Source organism: Cygnus atratus, chromosome 1, assembly GCF_013377495.2.
Source record: "Cygnus atratus isolate AKBS03 ecotype Queensland, Australia chromosome 1, CAtr_DNAZoo_HiC_assembly, whole genome shotgun sequence".
Classification (NCBI taxonomy): domain Eukaryota; kingdom Metazoa; phylum Chordata; class Aves; order Anseriformes; family Anatidae; genus Cygnus; species Cygnus atratus.
The window spans coordinates 184,203,668-184,223,611 of NC_066362.1; the positions used below are offsets into that span (position 1 = coordinate 184,203,668).

At 36.9% G+C, this 19,944-nt stretch overlaps 1 protein-coding gene across 1 annotated transcript in view; it reads right to left on the bottom strand.

The window, feature by feature from the left end:
• Positions 1–19,944, bottom strand: part of NBEA (neurobeachin) — a 516,634-nt gene that overhangs the window by 241,856 nt on the left and 254,834 nt on the right. Inside the window, exons 35-36 of the mRNA XM_050714797.1 lie at positions 16,195–16,259; positions 342–450 (exon numbers count right to left, since the gene is read on the bottom strand). Coding sequence (XP_050570754.1) covers positions 342–450; positions 16,195–16,259 — 174 coding nt within the window. The remainder of the gene's footprint in view (positions 1–341; positions 451–16,194; positions 16,260–19,944) is intronic.

The window sequence follows — 19,944 nt, forward strand, 5'->3', positions numbered from 1 at the left end:
AAATCCAACAGAAATGATTAGTAATGTGACTTGCATTACTATTTGCAATAAATCAGAAAACTTCTTTGTGAAACTAAAGGGTCTGCCATACAAGTTTAGCAGACATTCTGATTAAGGGATTTCTTCAAGCTGTAAATGTCCATGAATTTCAGTGATGAGATGAGAAATTAAACCAGTTCCTTGTGTTTGACATTTACCAAGGCTTTTAAAAACTAGTTTTGAAATGTCTTCAATATAAATTTCTTTCTTGGAAGAAGAAAATCTTTATTGCATGGGGTTACAGTCTAGGTGACAACTGAGTGAAAACAGAAAAGCAAAAATGCATCAACTCTTAGGCTTACCTCAAACTCAGCATGCTTGTGGACATCTTCAGCTCTTTGTCGGTTCAAAATAAATTCTGCTTCATTTGCAACACGCACTATATGATCTTTCATTGCATGACATAATAACCTAAAATAAGAAGAATCAAAATCAACCTTTGTATTTGAGGTACTTATATAAGTTATTTATTACTTAAAATGAAAAAAGTCATGAAATTAGTACAATGTAATTGCTAAATTAGTTGACATGAAAAAATTACCTTTATCCAAGATTTTTGGTATTTGCAAGTACACAAAGAAATTATGTCACATGGAAAAAGCTTGCTATTTCTTACTGAAGGGAAAATATGGAAGTATATTTCTAGTATGTTTTTAACAGAAGTCTTAATATGAATATTGCAGCATCATTTAAAAAACCTAGACAACTACTTAAACTCTTACTGATACCATTATATCATTAAATATAAATATTCCCTTTCAAAGTCTTGAAAAATCATGACGTTATCGAGATTTAAGATTCTATTAAAATTGCAAAATAATATAAATATCTCCCATATGTTTTTAAAACAATGAAGTAAAAAATGTATCATGTTTCCAAGGTTTTTACAATATCAGGAGTAGACAAATTTTACTTAAAAAAAAAAGGGGGGGGGGGGGGAAGAAGATTAAGATTAACTTGAGACTGAGGATTTCAATCAGATATGTTAAATTAAGACTCAGAAAAAACATCAAATACATACATATAGTAAAATTGCAACATAAACAACACTGCATTATTAATAATGTTGATGTCTCACTGGACAGGAAGAATGGAACCAACTGGTTTCTTGTCCCTACTGTCCATACCTAAGATTGCTCACTCTATTCAAAATTGCTTTGCTCTTCTTACGAGCAGGGAGGAAATATCTTTCAGGATGCAAAGATCTGACAGGACTGTCTGTTTAGGATCAGGAAGAACTGTTTCTCTTTGTGCCAAATGGGCATGTGGTCTAGGATTTTCCTTTCTGCAGCATCAGAGAAGCACACAAATTCAGATATTCCAATATTAAGAACATGAAGTTACTAGTCAATCCCACCCTAAGGTTGGGTGCTTGGGAGCACCACAAATCAAAGTCATAATTATTAGAAACGGAATCCATGATTACTGCATGTTATACCCATAAGGTGAAAGACTTGAACTCTATTTTTGCCTCCTTCAGTGTGATCTGCCATTTGTGAAGGAAGAAAACCACTTTCCTTGAATGTTTAATATGGATATGTGGCATGGAAAGACATGAATATTGGGACCGCTGTTTAGAGATAAGGACAAACAAACTTGGATCAAGGTTTCACAACAGATACTCATCCTTTTAATAAGTCTTTTTGATATTTCTTTGCTATTGTTCTTCAAATTAAAACGTTTTTTGACAAAGCATAGGCTGAAAGACTGAAGTTGCTTCCATTGTCCTCTTCAAAATTTAGCTGTATTTTTAAATCTACCCTATTGCTTTAGTATTTTATTAATATAAAGTATTCAGATAAATGGATTATGTGTGAGTATTCATGACTTTAACAAGATTCTCTGATATGAGAAAATACTAGAACTGAGCGTTTACCATCTCCAGTCAAATTTTACATCACAGGTCTTCTTGAACTTTTCCTAACGACATTAATGAGCAGGGATCAACTAGCTAGGATTTCAAAACTGAACACACAGATTTCAAGTGTCTGCTAACTGCACATCCCTCCTGAAGGAATAAATCAGCAAGTTACTCAAGCACTGTGCAAATTCAGTATCTCTGAGTCAGTTTTGGTCCAGGCAGGATTTCCATTTCAGGATGGCTTCAGGTGACATCAATAGGTTTCTCCCTACTACCAGGAATTTGGTGAGAAAATATAGACACTAGCTTGGATCCGCTGGGTTTATTATTTCGGACATCTGGACATGGCTTTTATGCCTCAAAAAATAATCTAAGATGCTTCTGTTCATGAACTGGTCTCCAAAAGGGCAATGATAAATACATACCACCTTCATCTTAGTTGTCTTTATCTGTCATAAGAAGCATTCACACTCTCTGAGTGCCCATTTACACATTAAAACAGCTACAGGGGGCTTCAAATAGATTATCAGAGAATGTTAATTTCTGCAAGTTATAAACCAATCTCTTGCCAATATTCAGGGAAAAAATATATATGTACAAACAAAAATCTGTCAACACTGGCATCTGTCTGCTTTACAGAAAAATGAAAAAATTTATAGACATGCAGAGATGATTCAAATCAGATGGCTGAAACTGCTGGTGACCCAAGTTCTATCTCCAACCCCTCTAATGGACCATTCTGCTCCACAGTCTGAGAACTCTGATCCTTTTGGGAACAACTTTAGAGTTGCCGCAGCTTTTGGACACCACGAATTTACCCAGATTTCAGGTAACCTGGAAATGCTGCAAATCTTCAGGGTCCACAGTTCTAAAGTAAAGGAAATGAAAAATAAAAGGGAACCAATGAGTATGCCTGAGCACACGGTCCTGACTGCCTACAGCACTCAAAGTACTAGATTTCCCCCAACTCACTTTGGGCATGGTTCAAGGTACTGTGCACTGAGGATGCATAGATAAGACCAAATCAAATTCTTTCCAGGAACGTTGTGCAGGTGTTTTCATCCCATACCCCAGCACACATAGAACATACCATCATTCTAGAGGGTAGCCCTTATATCATTCAAAAAAAACTGAACTAAATGGGCAAAATGAAGTGAAATGGGAACTATACAGGCTCCAGGGAAGACCTAGACTGAGTGGTCTGTAGGACAGATGTAGACACTCTGCTCTCAGGTGCTAATCTTAAGTCGTATGAACATAGGCTAGTCCAGGCTATTTGGTTTTATTTAAAACTATAGACATACCTTCTCTCTTCCTTATTGTTTGTTGACAAAACTATTACCTATGGAATCTCTCAGTATTATTTTAACTGTTTCTTGCCTGCTATTTCATGTACTCACATGCCTACTACTGAGGGCAATCTCTTCAAGAAAAAGACAAAAAAATGTTTGTATGGTAGTCAGCACATTGTGATTATAATAAAAGTGAGGCCATGACCTATCAATACTGTACAAGCATTAAACAATATTGTACCAATAAGTGCTAATAAGAGACATATAGTGATTCACTTATATACAAACACTGGAGATAGACCTTCAAAGACTAGGTAAACTATGCTTTTGCACCTAGAAGACTAATAAGAACTACTGTAGTCGTAAAATCCTTTACCAGAAAAACAGACTTGAAAAAGAGAAAAGTTAAAATCTAGGCCATTGACAAGAAATTTTGCATGTCATGATGTTTTGATTTGTAAGTGCAAGAATGTAGGGCAGAAAACAGAAGCATAACGCATCAAGACATTTAAATATTTCATCTTACTTTTGAAAGGAAAGGCAGCTACTGCAAAGTCAGGGAAGTGATGCCTCACAGAGGCTTTTGCAAAGGAGCTTGCTTATTTATTTGCTGTATTTGTTCAAGGAAACTTGTTACCATCTCAAATTGAAAAACACTACTTAAAAAAACCACTTTTTTGCTACTGATTTTTACTTCTAACAGGAAGCTATTCCATATTTTCAAGCTGCTTTTCACAGAATCATGGAATCACAGAATAGTTTAGGTAGCCAGAGACCCCTGGAGTCAACTAGTCCAACCCGCTTGCTCAGGCAGGGATACATAGATCAGGACATTGTCCAGGACCATGTCCAGGTGGTGTTTGAAGGTCTTCAAGGAGGGAAACTCCACAACCTCTCTGGGCAACTTGTGCCAGAGCAATGTCACCTGCACAGCACAGAAGCACTTCCTGATATTCAGAGGGAACCTTCAATGTGCTAGTTTGTGCCCATTGCCACTTGTCCTGGCACTGGGTACCAGCAAAAAGAGGCTGGCTCCATCCTCTTTGCCCTCTCCCTTCAGGGATTTATAGACATTGATAAGATCCTTCCTGAGCCCCCTCTTCTCCAGGCTGAACAGTCCCAGCTCTCCCAGCCTCTCCTTATAGGAGAGATGCTCCAGTGCCTTCATCATCTTGGTGGCCCTATATTGGACTCCCTCCAGGATGTCCAGGCCTCTCTTGTACTGGGAGACCTAGAGAGGGACACAGCACTCTAAATGTGACCTTATCAGTGCTGAGTAGAGTGGAAGGATTACCTCCCTTTACCTGCTGGCAATACTTTGCCCAATGTAGCCAAGAATAACATTAGGCTTCTTAGCAGCAAGGGCATATTTTTGGTTCATGTTCAGCTTGGTGTCCACCAGGAATGCCAGGTCCTTTTCTTCAGAACTGCCTTCCAGCTGCATGACACGCAGCCCATACTGACACCTGGAGTTGTTTCTCCCCAGGGCCAGCACTCTGCACTTATCCTTGTTGAACTTCATGAAATTTTTGTCAGCCCACCTCTCCAGACTGTCAAGGTCACTGTGGATGGCTGCGTGGTCTTCTGGTGAGTCAGCTTCTCCACTCATTTTTATGTCATCCCTGCATTTCCTGAGGGTGCACTCTACTCCATCATCCGGATTGTTAACGAAGATGTTAAACAGGACTGGACCCAGTATTGAGCCCTGGGGTACTTCTCTTGTTATGGGCCTCTGAGTAGAGTTCACACTACTGACCACTACCATCTGGGCCCAGCTATTCAGCCATTTTTTGATCCACCTTGCTGTCTGCAAATCCAGCTCATACTTCAACAGCTTCTCTATGACAATCTTATGGGGTACACTGTCAAAGGCCTCACTGAAGTCCAGGAATACAATATCCACTGCTCTTGTCTCATCCATCAGGGTGTTCATTTTATTATAGAAGCTTATCAAGTTAGTCAGGCATGAATTTTCCTTAGTGAATCCATGCTGACTACTCCTGATGATTTTCTTCTCTTTCATGTGTCTGGAAATAGTTTCCAGGATTAGCTGTTAAATCACCTTCCCATAGACTGTGGTGATGCTGACTGACCTGTAGTTTCCCATGTCCTCCTTCTTGCCCTTCCTGAAGGAGTGACATTTGCTTTCCTGTAATCTTCAGGTTCATCTCCTAGTTGTCTCCCAGTTGCCTGGGTAAATCCTACTAATTCAATCACATGCATGGCACAAGATTAAAATAAAAGAAATCTCAGACTTTTCTGGCATGAGAACAAGTGCTTATGACTATCTTGTGGATCGTCATTGAAAAAAAAAAAAAAGATTCAGAAAGGATCCCAAACCAGGAAAAATCTCACACTTGATAGTATCAAAGACTGCTGATGAATTAAAAAAAAAAAAAAAAAAATCCTTCAAGCACTGCAAATAAGAGAGAGGGACAAAGACCTGAAAATTTACTCCTTCACTACAAAATGCAGTTACATCACACAAATTCCTTCATAAACTTTCTTTAGTTTATGAAATGTGTTTTCATGAAATCTGGCTCATAAATCTTTGATTTGTGAAAATGTGATCAAGGTTCTTGCCTCCAGCACAGCTTTAGAAACTCCTCTGAAAGTTAAAATTCTTTCTTTACTTTCCAGTCCAAATGTATTCTTCAGTAGTCTTTATTGTTTCATGTTTATGCAAATGTTTGCCTTAGTTTTAATTCTTGTTCTTTCTTACGACCTTCTGATATTCCATCTGTCCCTACTTTACTAGGCTAAATAATGCAGCTCTCTTTAACTTTTCTTTTATGCCAGAATATTTAGTAAAAATTGTCTTTTGGGGTTTACTCATCTCAGAGACTGATTTCACCTTTCCTCACTGTGCATAGCCCAGACTGGCAGCATTATTATAGACAAATTCTCAGCATTATTTACATAGTAACAGTAATACTGCAGTATCTCAATGGTAATATCTTTTCTGATGCAAATCTAGAATAGTATTTTCCTTTTGCTTATCCCTATATTCTACAATTTTCTACAAGAAAATTTCTATGATAGACTGGTCTTTTACCTCTTCAGACATTTCCAAAAGATAAACCAATTCTCTAGCATATATGCTCAAGAACAAAAACTTCATGTTTCATACTGTTACATTATATAATATGTAAATCTTATAATAATGCTGTTATACAATATCATTATTAATACAGGTCTGAAACCCATCAAATATATCAATATATATATATATATATATATTTCAGTCATCTGCCCAACTATGTTTCCCATTCACAGATTTTTATGGAGCACTCCTTTTCAGATAAAATTCTATTCTCTGCATCTTTCCCAAACCATCCTACGACACTGGAGTGACCAATCCACATAATGAGGAGCTTGAGGTACAAAAAGTGCATATGCACTTGCTAAATAGAGGGGAAAATCTTAAATTTGAGAGCAATACCACTTTTACTCTTCTTTGGAAATAAAACATATTCTTTAGTGACACTTCCTTATCACTGACAATTGAACATTTCTTGTGACTGAATCATACCCAATGTTCTTATTTACTCTTGTAAATCTTCATCCTATACAAGGTTTTTTGAGAGTGGCTAATAGATGGACATCAGTCCATGCTGATGTTGAGATAGAGATGAATTTGGCCCTTTAGTCTTGCTTATTAATCCCTATACAAGTAGTCCTCCCACGGGGCTAAGGAGCTGTCTGAGAAGTGTCACCACAGACTTGCTGTACTTTTTATAATGTTTCCTAGTCATTTGCGATTGACCAAACCAGAATTGGTCTAGAAAAGGTTTTGGCTTTATCCATTTATTCAGTTGTACCACTGAAACTCCTACCAAAATTGAAGCCAAATATGTTGCCCTGTCCTTCCTCAGATGAGCTGATCTCAGTCAGGAACTGATAATCAGCAAAACTTTTATCCTTTGAGCTGCAATTCTTACAGGATAAGGTAAAGATGAAACAGTAACTTGGTAACTTATGGTTTCTTTTTATCAAGACAAACTTGATTTCTATTAATGCCAACAAATTTATGAACCACGGTTAAAGCTCCCTTATTAGGAAATGGGTTTGATTTGTTTTTAGACTGAACCAAATGATTTCCAGTAAAGAATCCACCAACAAAGTAGTCTGAGGTCATTTATGACTCAAATCCTGGTACTCTTCTATAGGGAAGTGAGTTTTCTGTACAGATGGGTGTGAAATTTCTAGCTGAACGTATGGAAAATGGAAATAAAAACTAGAATTTAGATATGCCAATGCTGAAAAATAAGCATGATGGGGCTGCAATATCTGTAAGAATGTAAGTACCGAGCAGGCTTTCCCTCACCTAAAAACTGAAGAATCTCAGATTTATGGCAGAGAGCACACTGAGTGAGGGAACATCTCAGGACATGCTGATTCATAAACATGAGTTATTTGCAAACGTTGTTTAGGAGTATGCAAGAAGTTATTTAAATCCATGTAGTTTGCTTTCCGTAATTGTGTCCTCAGTAAGGTTACTTTAGAAGTCTAGAGCACTTACAGTTTAAAGCAAATTGTGAAAAAGTATGTGTAAACAATTAGATGTCCAGTGTTTCAGACACTTTAAACACTTTAAACACTTTTAAAAAGGCTGGACTGGGGAGTTCCACATTCTAAGAAGTCACTCAGGTAAATAATAAGAGCCTGGGACAATATCTTTTGGATTTTTGGAAACAGAGACTGTGCTAAGACTATACCCAACTGTCCAAACTGTCCCAAACTGTCTTGGAAACATGCAGAAACTGTAACATGCTTGCAGATTTAAATTTTAATTGGGATACGTTGTGACAAACAGAGCTATTTTTACACCCATCAAAAATGCCAGATGAAAACTTGTATTTCGTTATTCTAAACTGACTCTTATCTTGCAGTCAGTTATTCCTAGTAGTAATCTCACACACAGAGAAAGAGGGCTCTTAGCTGTTATACTGCTAGATAAAACAATTGTGCTTATGTTACTCAATCTTTCTTTCATTTGAGATAAACTAAAAAAGCAGATCAGTCCCAAGCAGTAACTTTCAAAACAGATTACAAAATGAACATTTGTTATAATTTAGCTAAGGTCTTGCTTCCTCTACTTATTCCTGAAGTTCTGCCAACTCACATGTCCAAGGAAACAGATGTTTCTCTGACTTACTTTCATCAGATGCCCACAGCTTAATTTTTCCAAGAAGCAGCCTGGAAATATGCCACTTTTCACCAAACACAGTTGTTTTGACAATTATTACTCTTAATGGAATTCATAAGAAATGAAACCTATCATTGAACTTGGTACCTGTAATAGGATTCATATACTAGCCTGACTTGAACAGTTTGAAGTTCTACAAGATGAGGTGCTGCTGTAAATACTTTGAAAGTAAATTCCATAAACTTTAGAAGGTAATGTCTGGCACAGAGGCCCGATTCTTGCAAAAGGGGAATGATGAAGAATTTACTAGAGAAAAGTTTGAAAGTACAACATGCAAAGACCAGCTACTGCTCTACAACATGAACACACTGGCAAGATAAACTTTATGGAGAGTAACCATTAATGTTTCAGAAATTCTACAGAACCAGTAAGAGTCATTGTCACTCAGAGTTGACTAAAAAGAATCTAATCCACTCCTGAAAAAGACTTTCTATTTTGCGTAAGAATTTTTTAAATCAAGATGAAACTGTCTCTTCAAAACAGAGATCATTTAGTAAACATCCCAAAACAACAGCTACAACTGAGATGGCCTGCAACTCAGAATCAGCCTCAGCTTTGAGATATGACCTGATCAAGGAAGACTAGAAGGCTAGAAGTTGCTTCAAAAACTGAAACAGGTCTAACTGAACCTACTATACTGAACATATGAGTGAATAAATGGTATTCATAACAGTGTATGGTTTGTCCAACACATACTGACTACTAGTCTGGAGGCAGGGCAAGGACATCTGTAGCAAAGAATGTGAAATTATATAAAAAGTGAATCTAACAGGGAGCTCAAGCTCATGCCTCAGCTGGCGCAGAAATACAAACATTCAGTGCCTAATTTTATGTAAGTATCTATGACAGGAATCTTCTACTGATGGAAGAAAACATTTACGATGAAGTTCCACAAAACAGCCATTCACAGTTAATAAAGGATTCCTCCAATCAGAAGTTACTCTTGGTGAGGCTAACAGTGCAGCAACAGAATTTGGCTACATCTGTCAAAGAGAAAACGATCAAACACCTTTTTTCATATTTACAGAGTGTACCTCAGTGCTATTTTCTGCCTGGATTTGCATACATTGGATTTTGCATATGAGACTGGATTCCTTTGCGAACTGTTCTGTTAGCCCTCAGCTATATAGTAACCATGATGCCTGAAGACCATGTTATCTTGCATTTCTAGATGATTCAGATGAGCTCCCTGTTCTGACCTCAAGGTTTCCATGATTAAGACCACTGTCAAGACAGAAGCCAGGAACCCCATCTTTTCTGCCTGTGAGCTTGGACTCAAATACTAAATGAGCTCTTCAAGGTGTATTTAGGTAACCAGCTGCAAATGCAAGTCATAAATCAAAAATGATTGATGTGGTGCAAATGGCACCACAGGTATACCTTTGAACACTGGGCTTGAGCGTTTAAGAGTTGCAGACAGTGAACTCAATTACCACAAACCAAACTTAACAGAACTGCCAAACTGCAACAAAAGATGTCCAAAAGAAAGTTTTCTGCAGTTACCCAACAATCCTAATTGAGGTGGCATGGAAAGAATGCAGTACAAGTCTTTGTTAATTTTTTTTCAGGATTTAATTGGTAATTCATCTACATTTAAATAAACACAAATTTCCAGTCTTTTCAAACATTCTGCCACTCTTTCCAGGAAATTGGTGAAAACTCTTAACACTACAGGGTTTAAAAGAAAAAGGTTTCCTGTGAATTTTAAGTATGTCTTGAGGTCCAGGTAGGTCAATATGTAAAAGTGTGTATTTTCATGGCAACAGGCAGAAATCAGATTTAGGTAGAGATGAAATTACAAAAATAAAGCTTATAATTTTAAATCTGAGAAGAAATACAGTCTCACGTTTCCTCAAATTTCTGTTATGATCAGACTACTCCTGCTATTAAAAAAGAGGAAATTTTGAGAAGAAAAAGAAAAAAAGGAAAGGAAATGATTTTAGATGAAAGCACAAGGTCATCCCTTAATAGATTAGTGTTGTGAAAATATAAAGGGTGAAGAAAATGTAAGTGGAATGAGGATAGAAATCCATACCTGGAAGACTAATTGATAATGATCTGTAGCATCTATCTCTGAGACAGGCTAGACCCCTGAGATACTCCATTTGCCAAAGGCATAAAGATAATGTACAACCAATTAACCGCAATCCTTGGAACCCAATCCCATAGCCAGTTTTCTACATATTTAGTTGTCCACCCATACAGACTGTAGCATTCTAACTCTGATACCTGAGTACTGTGGGAGACAGTATGGAAGCCTAGCTAATGACAAGATAAATGATGTCCACTGCTCTCTGCATGTTCACAGATCTAGTTCTTTCATCATAGAAGACAAACAGGTGGGTCAGGAATGGTCTAGCTTTCGTAAATCCAAGTTGACTTTTCTCAATCGTTTTCTCCTTCGTATGGTCAGAAATGTTCCAAAAGGATGTGCTCCATGATTTTCCAAGGGATAGAAGAGAAGCTGACAAGCTTACAGTTCTTTGTCTTTTTTGGACTATTTTGAAGATGGTTGCAACATTTGCATTTCTCGAGGCATCACTGATCTTCCCCAATTTCCTTGACCTTTCAGAGATGATAGTGAGATCCCTTGCAAGAACTCTCTTTACCCCTGGACAGCTTCTCTAAAGGAATCTCGACTCAGTCCTCATGCACTACTTGTAGTTCTCCTTGAACCATTTCACTAAACACAGAGGCTTGGTGAAGACTAAGGCAAGCAAGGCATTGAGCACCTCAGCCTTATCTGTCACTAAATCATCCACTCCATTCAACAACAGACCATGTTTTCCTTGGTCAGCCTTTTACTACTAATGAAGTGGCAGAATCACTTACTGCCCTTAATACCTTTTAGATGTCTCATTTCCAGTTGAGCCTTGACCTTCCTGACATCATTCCTTACATGCCCCAGCAATGTTTCTAAATTCTTCCTTTCTAGCCTGTCCCTACTTCCACTTCCTGAATAATTTTGATGGGTATGCTCTTTGCTGGGTTAAAAACTGGCTGGATGGCTGGGCCCAGAGCATGGTGCTGAATGGAGTTAAATTCAGCTGTTGACTGTTCACAAGTGATATTCCCCAGGGGCCGGTGTTGGGGCCCATCCTCTTTAATATCTTTATGGATGATTTGTATGAGGGAATTGAGTGCACCCTTGTTTGCAGACTATACCAGGTTGTGGGGAACTTTCCATCTGCTGGAGGGTAGGAAGGCCCTGCAGAAGGACCCAGACAGGTTGGATCGATGGGCAGAGGCCAATGGGATGAGGTTCAACATGGCTAAGTGCCGGGTCCCACACTCTGGTCATAACAACCCTATGCAACTCTACAGGCTTGGAGAAGAGTGGCTAGAAAGCTGTGCAGAGGAAAAGGATCTGAGGGTGTTGGTCGATGCTTGTCTGAACATTGAGCCAGCAGTGTTCCCCAGGTGGCCAAGAAGGCCAACTACATCCTGAATATCAGGAATAGCGTAACCAGCAGGACCAGGGAGGTGATCGTCCCCCTGTACTCAGCTCTGGTGAGGTCACACCTCAAATACTGTGTTCAGTTTTGGGCCCCTCACTACAAGAAGGACATCGAGGCCCTGGAGCGTGTCCAGAGAAGGGCTACAAAGCTGGTGAAGGGTCTGGAACAAGTCCTATGAGGAGTGGCTGAGGGAACTGGGATTGTTGAATCTGGAGAAGAGGAGGCTCAGGGGAGACCTTATTGTTCTCTACAACTACCTGAAAGGAAGGTGTGGGGAGCTGGGGGTTGGCCTCTTCTCGCAGGTAACTAGTGATAGGACAGGAGGGAATGGCCTCAAGTTGCACCAGGGGAGGTTCAGGTTGGAAATTAGGGGAAATTTCCTCTCAGAAAGAGTGGTTAGGCATTGGAACGGGTTGCTCAGGGAGGTGGTGGAGTCACTGTCCCTGGGGTGTTCAAGGAAAGGTTGGACGTGGTGCTTAGGGACATGGTTTAGTGGGTGACATTGGTGGTAGGGGGATGGTTGAACCAGATGATCTTGGAGGTCTTTTCCAACCTTAATGATTCTATAATTTCTTTTTGCATCAGAATTCTATTACATGTTCTTTGGCTAGCCAAATCAGTCTCAATACATTTTTATTTTATTTTATTATTTTTTTTTGAGTATTAGGATGTTCTTGTACTTGGACACTTGGACAATGTTGTACTTAAAATCCTGAGACCTTTCTGGAACACCCTTGATCTCCAGATCTGCCTCCCATAGGATCCTATCCATTTCCTGAATAAGCTAAGATCTGCACTTATCAAGTTTTTACTCTGCTACTCTCCATCCTCATTTTCCTCAGTATTTTGAACTCTGTTATTTCACAGTCAATATAGCCCAAGCTGACATTAATTACATCCAAACACAATTCCTGCTTGTTAGTGAATAGCAGATCCAGCTGTGTGTCACTTTTAGTTGGTTCATCTTGTATCAAGAAGTTATACCCAACATCCTCCAGAAATCTTCTTGACTCTATGCATCCCACTTGTTATACTTCCAGCAGATCTCTGGAAGCTTAAAGACCTACACAACAACTAGGGTTTGTGATTCAGGTACTTCCTGAATTATTTAAAGATGCTTCTTCATTTCCCTTGTACTGAATGGGTGGCCTGTAACAACCTCACACCATGATGTCACCCTTACTAGCCTCTTCTCTCATCCTGTCCTGCAAGTTATCAGTCAGACTGTCCTCTGTCCCATTGAAAAGCTCCATACATTTTACCTGCCTCTACCCAGAAGGAAACACTCTTTCCTTGCTTTCTGTCTGTCCTTCCTGAGGAACCCATATCTGTCCATCACAGCACTTCTGTAATGTTATCCCAGGTTATCCCACCAAATCTCATTCATTCTAGTGATGCCATAGTTTTGTTATTGCATGTGGAGTAATTCCTCCTTCTTGTTTCCTAGGCTGTATGCATTTGTATACATATTTGAGGTGTTTCCTATTTTATCTCTTGTTCTTGTCCCCCTGCATCCTTTTTCTTTTGACCTTGTCCATCACCAGTCCACTTAAACTTGGGCTATAATGTCCCTCCCATATCATTCCTCGTTAAACAAACTGTTTCTAAGTCCCCTCATACAGCTGACATTGCAGATGCATCCAGCTCATAATTTAAGAAACCTACTTATGTGTATACCCTAATGTAAATCTAAAATCCTAATTAAACTGCTATCAGTGAAGCTCTTGACATGTGTGATACCCTCAACATCACATGTTCATAGCATGAGACTGATTAAAAAGAAGCATAAAGTTAAAGATGATAAGCAGGATGTCTCTAAAACTTTTTTTTAAATCTATATTACAGACAGTGCTATTCTACACTCTGAAATTAAATATCTTTGCAGATATTTTTTGAAAGCATTAATTTAAATCTATAGTCAGATACTCTTGTTATACTAACAACTGTTAACTTGACAGGCAATCAAGAACAAATTCAGAATTAATCTAGAAAGCTCTATCAGAGTGTCTATATTCTCAATTCTACAAATATGTTTCATTCAGACGTTCCTAGTAAAACATTATCTAAAACAAATAAAACCAGAAACGAACACAATAAATTTAAATTGAAAACACAAGTTATTAAAGTGGCAGGAAAATAGATGTTAATTTTTATTATTATTTTTACTATAGCTACATCGAAATATTATGTTTCAGAACATTTTTAATAAAGACAAAGACCAGAAAGGCACTCAAATGATTTACCGCACAAACTAAAGTTAGGTACTCAGAAAATCACCTTGTGATACCATGCATATATTTGAACAGATAGACATCTATCTGAAGATATTAAAAATTATGATCCCCTGCATCACACCTTTTTTTTTTTTTCCTTCACCCTCAAATGAAAAAGCTTGCTCAAAACTGTTGATTTATTACCCAGGTCTCTCAAAATCTAACCCAGAAAGTCCTTCAAAGTATTCTTAGTCTTCATTTTGCTTTTAATAATTTAAAATTCAATCATTATTGCACAGTAATTATATGCAATTTTACATCCCATTAACCCTGCTTTGTTTTAATTATAAAGATCCTTTGTTAGATTCTTTTAAATGATCCAGTTTATAATTTCAGGTTATCCTAGGGAGCACTTTAATTCAGCTGCACATTCATCAACTGTTTATGTCCTGTTAATTGTTGACAACTGCACAATTGCATTCCCTAGCTATGATTGATGAATTGCATTCACAAGTTTAGCTATTAAGTAGAATAAATATTTATAACAATTTTCAGTTAAAAGACTGTTATCTTTATCCCCAAAAGGATAAATTAAAAATGGATGGGCTGATTGCAAAGAAGAGCATTCTAGTAATATGCACACACTTGTCCTAAGACATGCTTATGACAAAAGTATATAGAGGAACATGTGTCTAAGGGCAGTTTGATTAGACATTCCTTTGACTGTATTTAAGTAGCAGTTCTTCAATATTATTTTATTTTGAAAAGGGTCCACTGATATCTTAATACCTAATTGCTAAAAATATGCAGATATGGGATTTGTTCAGAATTACCATTTTATCAATAGTGAGCATGCAATAATGTCTGATCTCACTAGTCAGGTTGAGAAATAAAAAGGATCAAAATGGCATTCTACACTATTATCCAAAAAAACATAAACTTAATATAATTGTTCAGTCTATTACGTATAATATTTACTGCATAAGGTGCAGTACATAACTCACTCAGGTGAGCCCTATTACAGTGTAAACTCAAATAGGTGCTTCATAGCAATAAAAAATTTCCAATGAACAGACTACACTGCTAACTGTTATAATTGTAGTGTAACTTCAGTACCTGCATGGAATCTAAGAAAATTTACACCAACCGAAAACTGGGTATAAAGGCACATGTTCCTGATTTCCAGATTGTAATGTTCCTATCTATTCTCTAATGCTTTCTACTTTTCCTCTGAAATGAATGCATGGCTTAGCCACTGAAATATCAGCTAGACAAAAAGTATCCTATAATACAGAGATTTGATACTTTACTACTGGCAATTATGCGCTGTCTTTGGGGAAAACAAAAACAACAAAACACACATAAAAAAAAACCTCTTCAACAGGCATAATGCTATATACTTTTTTCAAGTGCAGTTATCAAAACATCTAGATTTAAGTGGATTTAATTTACTGGCCAATAGAAATGACACACATTACACACGTGGCTGCATTTGTCTTTGGCATTCCATTACCAGCTAGGCCATAGAGTCCCCATTTCCCCATTGCCGCCCAGCTGGCTGACTGGAAGTATTGACAAACATTGCACAGAGTAGAAGATATAAACAGATACAGCATTAAAATTACTTGAGGATTGATAATAACAACTTGCAAAAGCAAGGTAGCTCTTATAAATGTGGTGTCTTACATGCTTTCCAGGACTAAAATTGGACCCAAAATTTTAGATAAAATCCTTGTGAACTGACAGTATAAAGGTGTGCATTTGTACAATAAATGCTGTGCTTCTAAAACAGATGGAGCAGCAGATGGGTTTACAGATCAGGCTTCCTGGACTGTCTGGGTAAAGCAACCTTGCTGCTCAGGAAAATGGTGGTTCAATTCTCAAACAAACCCAAACAACTATATGGGGTCTCTATTTCCTTCTGCCAATGAAAAAATAAATAAAATAGAATTTATATATATTTCTAAATTAAATATTTGCAATGTAAAGTATCTATACAATAAATCTGTTAATTATAATGGCCTTTTCACAATCTTTTTTGGAACAGATGGTGAGGAAGTATTATCACCCAATGGAATAAATGCAAAATAACTACTTTTTCAAAAGCTTTAAAATTAATTACCTTCCTTCATTGATGAGCTCAATAAATGCAAGTCCTGCATTCTTCTGAATAGAATTTTGCCATTCCTAAGAAGATAAAATATAACATGATCAAAACCCAAGGACTTTAAATCACATTTCTGAAACTGACCCTGATGACCTCCTAAGAAGCTTGAATTTTGTAATTTTGTCTGGACTTCTTAATCTAATGCTGCTCTTTTTTTTTTTTTTTCTTTCTCTTCTTCTCTTTTTTTTCCCCTCCCTTACAAAGGATGACCTGATCATGTAAAAACTGTAATTTATTCTAATTTTCAAATAAAGTTTAGCTGATCGTATTTTCTGTATTACGCTTAAGCAATATTTAGCTTCCTTGTCTTGAAAACACACACACACAAAATAAACAAATCTTTTTTCTTCCATTCATACAGTTGCCTAATGAACATATTAGATGCAACAAAGTATGGCAGCATCATCTTCTTCACTTCACTGTTACACCTTGTACATTTCATGTAAGGCAGGGAATAATCTATATACCATCCAGCCACCCTTGAGTTCAGTCTCTGTTTTTTTTCCCCCCTTATGTCTGTAAACAAAATCAGTAGATAATAATAATCTGAAACTTAAATTTTATTTATTTATTTATTTACTTTTAACATGGTTTTACAAGATAAACTTTTGAAACCAATTTAAACCATTTAATAGAATATTAATAATAATAATTTTTACCTCATATACCACTTGACTAAAGACAAAATTCTTAATGCAACATAAACAGATTTATGTCATAAAACACACTGCCTCTATCCCCTCAACTGTCTTTTGGTTCTTGAACTAAAAAAAAAATAAATATCAAGCTACCTCTTCAAAAAGTAAAGATAACTTTCTTTTGGGATAATTCCTTAGAACTTTTATTTAAACATTTCCTTTTCATTATACAGAAAAAATCAAAATACATCAGCTGGATTACAGTTCAGAGAGAAATCATCTAGTCTAAGACTTATTATAAACAGTAACAGGTAGAGAGAGTTAGATTTGCAGAGCTATTCTGCTTTACTTTCCTTTTTTCCAGGAATAAAAACAGGCAGAATTTCTCAAGTTTTGCCTCCTGACATGGGCAGGAAAAACAGTTTTGCACAGAATGAGGAAATTTTCTCAAAGAACTGTTGGGAAAACGAGCCACTAATCATGCTTTTTACTGTGAAAATTCACTTATTTGACCAACTTAAGCATTTTAAAAACAAAACAAATCATAATAAACAATTCTTCTGCTCCTGATAGGCTCTGTAAGAAGAAAGTTGCTAAAATACCCAATGAGTATATCCATTACTGAGCAAGCAAGTTTCAGTTACGGAATACAGAGTATCAACATTCAAGCCACTAGCTTTTGGGCTGGAAAACCATTGTAAAAGATCCTTTTTTCAGTGGAGTTCATTTTGTTCTTTTCCAAAATCAGTGACTGAAGCAAGTCTATTGATCTAGTTTTTGAAAGAAATTAAGTCCTTGGTATAGTACAAAGTCTATCTGAGAAACTAATAGGGAAAGGATTCAATTGCTTTAATATAGGCACCTAGTGATATTTTAAGTACATTTGTTTATCCTGTCTACCTGTGTCCGCAAAAGGCTAAGACATATTTGCAAGTCTTTTGTCAGATATTCCTGCTCAATGTCTTAATACTGCACGAAATTTAAACCACCTAACTTGTTCATTGGTGAGATGTCTCAAGGTACTTAAAATGCCACCAGATCTAGCAAACAAATCTCTCCCTACATCTTCATCGATGGAAAATCTCATTGGTTCATGATGAAAGTGTATGAAGCCTACCCGCATATCTATCAAAAACTAATGGAAACGTAACAATGCAGAAATACAAAGAAACCAGGATTTGTAGTTCATGCATTGCTTCACTGTAAATTTGCCATATAGTCCAAGCCTTCATTAATCCACCAATAAGAAATAACAAAACTAAAAGATATTTTAAGAACTGAAATTAAGACTTCGAACTATTTGCTCAAAGAATGTGAAAAAGTTTTTTTTATATTATCTGAGTTTCCACAGAAAATCTTTCTCACCCTCGAGATGCAAGAAGCAGAAAGACATGCATACACCAAATGTAATGGATGCAGTGACCACTGGACAATTTTTATGCTACAGGCAAATAGAGGCATAGCATACACATTTGGTTATTAGCAACTTAGTGCTTAAATAACTACACTACATCTCAGGTGTAGTTCATATCATGAATCTTCTGGGCCTTCAAACAAGAGCTGGGAGACTTTTCTGTGCATCACAACTGCTGATACTAACTACATGATGAAGACTGCCAAAATCTTTTACCAGATAATTTTTTCTATACAAGAAGAATTCCTTTCCATTGGAAAAAGGGTCTTGCTTCATAGGGCAGTGCAGATGACTGGAGCACCTCTCCTACGAAGAAAGGCTAAGATAGCTGGGGCTGCTGAGCCTAAAGAAGAGCTAGCTCTGGGGTGACCTCATTGTGGCTTTGCAGTACTTAAAGGAGACTTATAAAAAAGTTGGAGAGTGACTCTTTGCTCAGTCAGATAATGACAGGACAAGGGGGAGTGGTTTTAAACTAAAAGAGGTGAGATTTAGATTAGAGGTTAAGAGGTAATTCTTCACTCACAGAGTGGTGAGGCACTGGAACAGGTTGCCCAGAGAGGTTGTGGATGCCCCATCCCTGGAGGTGTTCAAGACCAGGCAGGATGAGGCCCTAAGCAACCTGCCAGGGTGGCATCCCTGCCTATGGCAGGGGAGTTGAAACTAGATCTTTAAGGTCCCTTTCAACCCAAGCCATTCTATGACTAAAATACTGCCAACATTGCACCACTCCCCAAACAAGGTATTCCTCTTGATCATGGGCATTGTATAGAAGACTCAGTGATAGAGGCATGTTTAGAGACTAACAGACTCAGTATTCTAGGATGACAGCACTTCTACATAATAAAAACAGAAAGAGGATATGAAATTTCTTTTTTTAACATTATTGCTGTTGAAAAAAAACCCACAAAAATTCAAAACTTGTCTTCATTCACAATAACTAAACAATGTAACTTATCACATTCAATTAAATTACTGTCCAATCTCTCTGCATTCTAAATATTTTATATTATGTAAACTTATATTGAAGACATCAAAAATGCACTACATGATTAGGATACTGGCACCTTTCTCCCATCAGACCTAACTTGTCCTTCTCCTCTCTTCTGATATTGTTGCTTGAAAAGCAATAATTTTCTGCATCCAGAAAGTGCCAGTACACATTCCCTAACAGATGGTTCACAGTGAATACAGTTAGGAAAAAGTATTTTGTGCACAAGTTGAGAGGAAATGAAAAACAAAACAAAACAAAACAAAAAACAGCTGAGATGATGGTAAAAGGTGAAAATTTCTAGATAATGAACCATATCACAGTATAGATACTACATGAAATTCAGGCCTTTTTTTTTCTTTCAAAATAGGATGTATATTTTATTATTTTCTGATATTGTTACTTTTTTTTTTTAACTTTTGAGTGCATTTTCCTCAACCTGCTCCTTCTACAGATCTCTATTACACATTTCTACAATCTCCTACAATCTCTAGTACAACAAACAATAATAATAATAAAAAATATGAAAGGATAACAACAACTACAAAATTGAATTTTTGAAATTTGGCTCCAATAAAAAATTGAAAAAAAAAAGAATTTATTTTTTTTTCAGTTTATATTCTTTCCAAATCAGCCTCTGCTTACAATCAATTTTTTTGATTTTT